The sequence below is a fragment of the Elephantulus edwardii genome, unplaced genomic scaffold (genome assembly GCF_000299155.1).
Source record: "Elephantulus edwardii isolate Elephantulus edwardi_28Jun2011 unplaced genomic scaffold, EleEdw1.0 scaffold00191, whole genome shotgun sequence".
In the NCBI taxonomy this organism is placed as follows: domain Eukaryota; kingdom Metazoa; phylum Chordata; class Mammalia; order Macroscelidea; family Macroscelididae; genus Elephantulus; species Elephantulus edwardii.
Genome location: NW_006399941.1, coordinates 5,240,517 through 5,250,107, shown reverse-complemented (window position 1 = coordinate 5,250,107; position 9,591 = coordinate 5,240,517). Strand labels below are relative to the sequence as shown.

The 9,591-nt window shown below is 40.9% G+C and overlaps 1 protein-coding gene across 1 annotated transcript in view; it reads left to right on the top strand.

The window, feature by feature from the left end:
• Positions 1 to 8,921, top strand: part of AMACR (alpha-methylacyl-CoA racemase) — a 21,534-nt gene extending 12,613 nt beyond the window's left edge. Inside the window, exons 4-5 of the mRNA XM_006896799.1 lie at positions 2,506 to 2,692; positions 8,512 to 8,921. Coding sequence (XP_006896861.1) covers positions 2,506 to 2,692; positions 8,512 to 8,921 — 597 coding nt within the window. The remainder of the gene's footprint in view (positions 1 to 2,505; positions 2,693 to 8,511) is intronic.
• Positions 8,922 to 9,591: the final 670 nt, after the last annotated feature.

The following is a 9,591-nucleotide window of genomic DNA, read 5'->3' as shown; positions in this document are numbered from 1 at the left end:
ACATGATGTTCAGAAGGGTGGGTGAAGGAGAGAAAGACCAACCAGGTGGACTGACAGGGTGACTGCTGCAGTGGGCTCTTGTGTGTCAGGAAGTGTGAGGATGACTCAGGACAGGACTAGGTTCAGATCTTTTGTTCATATGGTCGCTATGAGGCATACTTGACTCAGAGGTACCTAACCATAGCAACAACATCATCATTCTTCATAATTCCTGGAAAATTTTCTTCTAGTGATTCTTCTACAACTTTCTCAGTGCCTTTACTTCTTCCTGTTCTGACATTCCGATTATGGGCACATTATTCTTTTTGGTGGTATCCCACATTTTTCTTGGGCTTTCTTCTTTTTCTTTCTTTTTTAATTCTACTTTTTGTTCTAGGAGATCAGTGATGACTGGTTCTATGTTCCCATCTCTTCAGCTCTGTTCATAAGTTCCTCCAACATGTTGACAGCATCTGAAACATTGGTCCTCATATTTTGGAGTATGGTTTCTTGCTTTTCCAGAGCCTCTCATGCCTCATTTGTTTTATCTGCATTGTTTTTAAGTTACTCTTGATTTTTGCATGCAGTGTCCTGCAGTTCTTCAAGTTTGTCTTCACCCGTTGAAAATATCCAGTCATTGTTTTTTTTTAATTTTATGTCAGAAAGTTCCATCAGACTTTCTGGATTCAGGAAATCCACTGATACTGTGTCACATTTTGGGAATGACATCTTGTTTTGGGTTTATGTAGGGTGTAAAGTAGCCTGCTTCTTTCATGCCTGAGAAGATAGCAGGCTCTTGGTCTGATGTCATTGCTCCAAAGGAAGGTGGAGCAGCTACCCTGCCTGAGTTTCTCTCAAGATTTTTTGACTCAAAGGAAGACTTGCTTCAATTTGGGAGAGATATGGCTTGTAAATTAGCAGCCTCCTCTGTCAGACAACTGCTGCAACTAGGCCAGTCCAGGGTGCCCCATGCTAAAGACAGCTCAAGTTTTGAGAGAGGGGAGGAAATGAAATTAGTTCACCTGTTACAGTGATGTCCCTGGCGCAGTTCAGAGGGATGGCAGTGAGTTGTCCTCCAGGTGTTGGGTCTGGAGCATGCAGGTAGTGGGGCCAGGTCCTCCAGATAGTGGGGCTAGGTCCTCCAGGAGGAGGGGGCAGAACTTCCATCAGCAGGGTTGAGACTCCATGCTGTGGGCTGAGACTTCCAGGTGGAGGGCAGAGTGTTCAGGTAGCAGGGTAGGACTTCCAGGCAGAGAGCTGGTGCTGGGCTTCTAAAAGTCAGGCAGGAGCATCCAGGTGGGGGGTGGAGGGGGACAGGCCCTCTAGACAACAGGTTCAGGGGTCCAGGCAGCAGGACCTGGGGCTAGCAGTCAGAGGGTGCAGTATCTCCAGGCAGCAGTACCATGGTCTAATGCTCCAGGCAAGAGACCAGTCCAGGACACACTAAAAATTTTTCAAAGCAGGAACCTAGTTAATTGACTGGATACAGGGTGGAGAAGCAACAAGTGGAGAAACCTAACTCAGTTTATTAAAAAGTCCTGTCATAGGACACTTAATGTCATAGCTCTTCAGGAGATTTCAAGTTGAAAGTGCAAATTCTTATATGTTGTTATGTGCTGTGGAATTAAAACCACTTTATTGATGACCCTCCAGCAAGATTTCAGAGGCAATAAAAATCACACAGGAGAAGATTATTCCTCTTTCTTCCTCAGAGTACCTGGTGAATTTGAACCAAGGACCTTTGGGTTGGTAGTGTAACTCCTTACCACTAAACCACCAGAATGTAGTTGTCATATACCCAGAAATGTCCTTTGCATTTGTTTCATAGATAGTAGCGCTGTGTGAAGTTCTGTGTTCACAGCTGTTAGTGACCTATGAGAGGAGGGTGCTCTACTGACCTCCCTGAATGCTGGAATCTTTAGAGAGTTGGCCAGGGCAGCTAGCTTTGTGTTGAGTTTTGTGTTTTGACTCCATGGAGTCAAACGCCAATGGAATTTTGACTCCATTCCTCTTACTTCAGGACTCAGTTGGAAGGTTATGTTCCTAGACTACATTGTCTGGAATCCAGAAACCCAGATACCAATCAACTGTAGTTAGGTTTATGTTGTAACTGAGATCCTAAAGGTAAGATATATTAAGTATTCAAACATCATTTTCTTAGGAGTCCAACTAGAATCAATTTAAGTAATTTTCCTTTAATTTGTTTTAGAGTTCTCTACCTGTGTGCATTTTTCAGTAGCTGTTCAGATCAGACTAGGGACAGTCAAGACACTTGGTCCTTACTATTTTTAACTTTTTATTGTTACAGTTTTTTGGTATGTACAAAAGTGGTAAAAGTTTGCAGCCAATTCTTATGCTACCACAAACTCAGTATAACTCACTTCCTAAAAATACCAACAGGCTGCATTATTAGATAGAATCTGCATGTGCCTGAAATAAAGATTTTTAAAAATTCTTTTTAAAATTAAATAGAATTTAGTCTGACCAAATGGTTAAATTTTCTGAATTCATTCTGTGTTCTCACAGGTGGAAGGGACAGCATATCTGAGCTCTTTTCTCTGGAAAACACTGAAAACAGGCCTGTGGGAGCAGCCTCCAGGCCAGAACATTTTGGATGGTGGAGCTCCTTTCTACACGACTTACCAAACAGCAGATGGAGGGTTTATGGCCGTGGGAGCCATAGAACCCCAGTTCTATAAGCTGCTTCTCAAAGGTTGGTGACCTTTACACCCTGGCTCACTCAAACCATGTTCTTGTGGATGTTCTTTTGTGTCTGTGAAGGGACTTTTTGAAATTCATAACTGTTTCTATTGTGGCAGATAGCAAGATTCTAAACACTCAGGCAAAGTGGAGAGATCAGAAAAGCTTTTATCATGCAGAATGTCAGCCAATGCCTAAACTCTTCTGACCCTGAAGGAAAGCAAAGATTAGGTTTATATACAGGAATTGGGCATGGGGGTTACACAGTGTTCATTGTGGTTGGCAGTTGAAATTTCTTCACATTCTTGAATCGTTATTGTTTCTGACTTCTCATTGGTGCTCAGGCCCCTGGCCAGGTGCAGAGGGAGTGGTAACCAAGCTTGATTAACATGTACTAGAGAACGTAAAGCTCAGAAAAACATGTTATTGTTAAAATTAGTGAAGCATACATTTCTTAAAATGACTGTCAGAACAAAATAGTTTCCCTAATGCTAACATATAAACGGCTTCTCTAATGCTTAACATATAAGCTGCTACTACTACTTTTCCTATATGACCAATTTCCAAAGACCCTACTAACTATAGCCGTCATTACTTCACAGAGCATTCTTCCATCTTTTCTATTAACAGATAATGTTACTGTTGGTCTGTTTAGCAGTCCCAAGGGAGAAGGATGCAGCACATTTCTCTTGTGTAGATTTACAGCCTTGCAAACCTGATGACGAGTCATGGAGAATTGGGATTGACTCAACAGCAGTGGGCTTGGTTTGTCTTTTTAAAACTTAAAGGCCAAAATTTTAAAATATCTAGTCCTTTTGGGGGAGCATTCTGTGCTGTGTTTACATTTCATAGTCAGTATTGTTAGATATTTATGTTGTCCTTTAATGCCTGTTCTTTCCTAGAACTCATTTCACTAGTTGTGAGTTCCTGTTCCTCAATAAACGATTTATGACAGCTCAGTGCCAGGGGTCCCAGAACACAGAGTGAGCGTGGTGGTGAGGGTTATTATCACTCCATACCTCTGCGGTTTACTTCTCTTACAGTTACTGGTCTTTTTGGCATGTTGCCTCAAGTTAGAAGGGCAGTTCTGGAAAAATTCTTGCCTAATTAAATAGTGTTATGTGCCATTGACTCAGAATCAACCCATGGCTGACCCTCTAGTAGGTTTTCAGAGGAAATAAATTGCGTGGATGAGATTGCACATCTTCCTCCTATAGAACAACTGGTGGGATAGAACTGCATGCCTTTGGGATTGCAGTGTAGCTTCTTACCACTAAGCCACAGTCATTGTTTTGAATCCATCAGCTACTGCAAGGGAGAATAGTAGACATCCCCTCTCCTAATGATTTACCGCTCCAGAAAACCAATAAAGAGGAAGTCTGTGAAAAGGAAGCAACTCAACCAACCGCAGTTGTATCTTTTTAAGGGATATCTTATAATAAATACTAGAGTACAATTCTATGTACTCGACACAGAAGCTAACTCAGAGAACAGCATTTATGCAGTCTGATTCCACACACGTGGTTCACTTTTAGAGTAAAGGATAATTTCAACTCACTTTGGGACCAATTTATGTCTCCAGCTCTTCTTCCCTACATTTAAACAGTAGACTTTAAAGAAAATGAGAGTTCTATAAGATCCAGACACAGCCCTAGAGTTACTTAAATTTTGACATGCCAACACCAGGGTATGCAATTCAGATCCACTAGCTGTTCTGTGGGAGGAAGATGGGAATTTTCCTCTTGTGTGATTTTTCTGCCTCTGAAAACCTGCTGGATGGTCAGCTGTGAGTCGGATCTGACTTGATGATATAAAAAAAAAAGTGACAAAATAAGCGAAAGGAATGCTGAATTAAGAGGAACAGAATGTTTCAAAGGGCAGCTCAAGAAGACAAAGTATTATACCGAAATGTGCAAAGAACTGGAGTACAAAGAACCTCAGAAGGGAAGAACAGACTCATCATTTCTCAAGCTGAAAAAACTGAAGAACAAACTGAAGCTACAAGTAATGAAGGATTGATTCTGTGGGCAGAAGACGTAGTACACTGGGAAAATCTGTCAAGGACCTCTCCAAATGAAGAACAATGATGTTAGCATAAAGACTAAGCTCAAAACCTTTTCAGTCTGTATGCAGAATAGATCATTCAGGAGACTTGACTTTATGAGGAATAATGTGGCATCAGAATTGAAGGAAGACTCTCAACAACCTGCGTTATGCAGATGACACAACCTTGCTGATACTGCAGAAGATTTGCTGCAGACAGGGACTGCAGTCTTCAATATAGACTGTGTCTCAACATCAAGAAAGCAGAGACACAAACCACCAGGCCAAAAGACAGTATCATGACAGATGGAGAAAGGATTAAGGTGGTTAATGATTTCATCTTGCTTGGATCCACCATCAACATTCATGGCTCCAGCATTCAGGAAATCAGTAGACAAGTTGCACTGGGAAAATGTGCTGTCAAATATCTCTCCAGAGTGCTCAAGATGAACAATGTCAGTTTAGAGACAAAGGTATATCTGTTGAAGGCCTTGGTTTCTCAATTGCCTGCTAGGCATCTGAGAGCTGAACAATAAATAAGAAAGGCAGAAGATGAGTCAATGTCTTTGAGTTGTGGTGCTAGAGAAGAGTATTGACCATATCATGGTCTGCCAAGAGAACTCTGTCCTAGAAAGGGTGAAACCAGTTTTGTCCTTTGAGGCAAGGATTTTATTTTATTTTTATTTTTAAATTTTTTTTTTAAGGAAAGAATTTTGAAGCTCTGTCAAACAAACTTTGGGAATGTCACCAGGAGGGACCAGTTTTTTGAGAAAGACATGCTTGAAAGGGTAAGGGTAAGAAGGTCGACACAATAGAGGAAGGCCCCGGATGAGGTAGATTGACACAAGGACTATGGCAGTTGAGTCACTTGTGTTGGAAGTGAAGAGGTTGGCTCAGGAGAAAGCAAGGATCAGAGTCATTGTTCATTGGGTCTCCATGAGTCATAGTCAACTTGACAGCATATCAACAACAACAACAAGAAAAAGAAGTTGTGGAATAGGAAAAGAGGAATAAATGTCCCATAGACTACCAAAAGAACAAACAGGTCTCTCTTGGAGAAAGTGCTACCGGTGTGCTCCTTGGAAGCAATTATGATGAAGCTTCATCACATAGACTTTGGACATATTGCTAGGAAAGGCCAGTTCTTGGAGAAGAACATCTTGCTTGGTAAGGTGAAAGGTCACATAGGAGAGAAAGACCTTTAATAAGATAGTTTGGCACAGTGACTGTAACAATGAGCTCAAGTATAGTAGAGATGGAGAGGATGGTACAAGGTAGGACATGGTTCAGATCCATTATTCAAAAGGTTACTGTGAGTCACAGTTGATGGCACATAACAACAGCAACTGGGGGGAAATAGTCACTGACATAGGAATTATCGATAGAGGGAATATACAATCACTGTACCAAAAGAATTGGTTGATGTTGGAACACTTCAGAAAGTAGCATATGATCAAGAACCAATGATAATTAAAGAAGATCAAGCTTCACTGAAGGCATTGGCAAAAAATAACACCCTAGAAATTGATGGGATATCATCATAGATATTTGACAACCAGTTGCAACTCTGGATATGCTTATGAGCCTGTGCCAACAAGTATGGAAGACAGTTAGCCAGCTGATGGGAAGAGATGGATATTTGTTCCCATTCCCAAGGAAAGTTATCCAGCAGAATACAGGAATTATTGAGCAATGTTGTTACTATCACATGTAGGCAAAACCTTGCTGGATATTATTTTAAAATGACTATAACAGTACATAGTCAAAGAACTGCCCAGAAATCCAAGTTGGATTCAAAAGAGGCTATGAACAAACGGTATTACCACTTATACCAAATGGATCTTGACTGAAAGAGACAATACCAGAAAGGTGTTTGCTTGTGTTTTGTTGACTATGCAAAGGTATTTGACTGTGCATTATAACAAATTATGGATAACATTGAGTAGAATGAGAATCTCAGAACACTCAATGGTGCTCGTAAGAGACCTGTCCATAGACCAAAAAGCAGCTATCCAAACAGAATAAGGAACACTTAAAATCAGGAATGATGGTGCATCAGGAGTTGTATTCTTTCCCCATGTCTGTTCAGTCTGCATGCTGAGCTTTCAAATGCCCTAGTGAAGTTGAAATGGTTTTTATGTATTTATTTCATTACCTAATTACTTAATTGACATTATTTGTGCTCATGAGAATCTTGTGCTTAGACTAAGAGGCCGTTTTGTGAACAGAGCAAAGGAACACTACAAGGTTTAAAATTAAGAAGGAACTGTGCCAGGGTCTTATTCTCTCAGCATATGTATGTTGAGCAAATTATCTGAGAAGCCGGACTCTGAGGAATAATGTAGCATCAAGATTGGAGGGGAGGAAGACTCATCAAGAACCTGCATTACACAGATGAAACATCAATTCTTGCTCAAAGTGAGGAGGACTTGAAACACTTGTAGAAGATCGAAAATATAGCCTTCAATATGGATTGCATTCCAAGGTCAAGAAAACAAAAATTCTTACTACTGGACCAATAGACAGCATCATGATAGAGGGAGAAAAGATTGAAACTGTCAGCAACTTCATCTTACTAGGATCCACAAACAACACCCTTAGTACCAGCAGTCAGAAAATCAGGAGACATATTACACTGGGAAAATCTATAGTCAGGGTCCTCTCCAAATTACTGAAGAATGTTCATGTCAGTTTGAGGACTTTTAACTTAAAGATGCAGTTTAAGGTGCATCTAATTCACGCCATGGTCTTTCCCATCACTTGCTATGCATCTGAGGGCTGGACTGTGAATAAGGATGACAGAAGAAGAATTAATACGTTTAAGCTGTGGTGTTGGAAAAGAACGCTGAAAATCCCATGGACTGTCAGAAGAACAAAGAAATATGTCTTGGAGACAGTGCATCCAGAGTTCACCTTACTGGCATCGATGATAAAGCTTTGCTTCACATACTTTGAGCATGTTGCTAGGAGAGGCTATTCCTTGGAAAGGGATATGATGCTTGGAAAAGCAGAGGGTTGGTGAAGGAAAAGAATACCCTCACTTAGGTGGATTGATGCAGTGGCTGCTGCAATGGTATCTTGTGTGTTAGGAAGTGTGAGGATGGCACAGGATAGGACAGGGTTCAGATCTGTTATTCATAAGAGTCACTATGGGTTATACTCAACTCAATGGCACCTAATAGCAACATTGATTTCATTAACATAATGAAACAGTAAATTGTTACTGTTGTTTAAATAAAAGGTATTGGGTTTTATATTTTTGGCATCTGTATTCTTGCTTATAACAAAATAAGGAGAAATGAGTATTATTTATGAAACAGTCATCTGAGTTTTAGTTTATTTTAGATTTCTTCCTTGAAAACTGACATAGCCATGTGTAAAATTGCTTATATTTTATTTCTTATAGAGTTTGAATGCATAAAGTAGGTTGCTTTAATTCAGTATGACAGAAAATAACATCATCAGAAACTTTCTTTCTCAAAGCCATTCTAAGCAGAAATTGGTTTTTGGAGACTCTGGACTTGAATAGTACACAATTTTTGTTGAATCGTAATAATAAAATCTCGGCAGTGAAAAGTCTGATTTGGAGACCTACGTCCTTCACCACATCTGCACTGTAGCCTCTGCCTGGCCTTGATTTCTTCCTTTGATTCAGAAACCGTATAGAACACTTACCTGGGACAAGATGGTGACCTCAGAACTTGTTTTCATTGGTTATAATCACTCTAGCCAAAGCATAAAAGTTCACAAAATTGATTTTTCCCCCCTGCCTCTGTCTTCCCCCCTCAGGACTGGGACTCAATTCTGCTGAACTTCCCAATCAGATGAACATGGCTGACTGGCCAGAAATAAAGAAGAAATTTGCTGCCGTGTTCGCAACGAAGACGAAGGCCGAGTGGTGTCAGATCTTTGACGGCACTGATGCTTGCGTGACCCCTGTTCTGTCATTTGAGGAGGTCGCCCATCATGACCACCCCCGTGAGCGGGGCTCCTTTATCAGGGATGAGGGGCAGGACCTGAGTCCCCGCCCTGCACCTCTGCTGCTGCGCACCCCTGCCACCCCTTCTCTCCAGAGGGATTCCATCATTGGAGAGCACTCTAAAGAGATACTGGAAGAGTTTGGGTTCAGCCAGAAAGAGATTGATGAGCTTACCTCAGCTAAGGTTATTGAAAGTCATAAACCCAGAGCTAATCTCTAACTTATAAGCCCACAGCTCCTCGGAGTTTGAATATCGCATTTACGTTCAGCAGCACTTGCGATCTGCATGTGGACTGGCGAGGGGCCCTGGCGGGGCTTGACTTCCTGACCAGGGATCACAGAGGCCTGATTGCCCAGTAATGATTGAATGCTGACGACACCTGACCGCAGGGCTTTGATTGAGCTGTGTTTTCATGCCTTCTAATCTACCTGAAGAATTATATTTGTTGATAATATATTACTTAGAGTATATTTTAAATTAATTGATGCAGTGCACTTTATAAATAAAGCCTTTATTTTTTTATCCTAAAGTTTAAATTTGTGAAATGCTTCCAAGAAAGTATTTTAAGTAATTTTGTGATTCACAGAAATATGTTAGCCTTTTCTATTAATCAAAGAGCATATCCTTTAGATAGAGAAGTCTGACCATTTAATTTGATAAAGAAATCAGTCTGTCAGTCTTTGAGTTGAAGTTTTAGAGGATGTTCTTGAGTTGTCCTCTGCTGACTCTCTTCTACCCCTGGACAGCCCTGGTGCTGGCTCCTTGGGTAGCTGCCTTCAGCCTCTCCCAAAGGAGTCCCGTTCTCTTCATAATTCTTTCATCTATTTGAAAGTCTCTCAGACACCTTCACTCTTACATGTCTCCTTTTATTCTCCCTGTATCTCCCGGT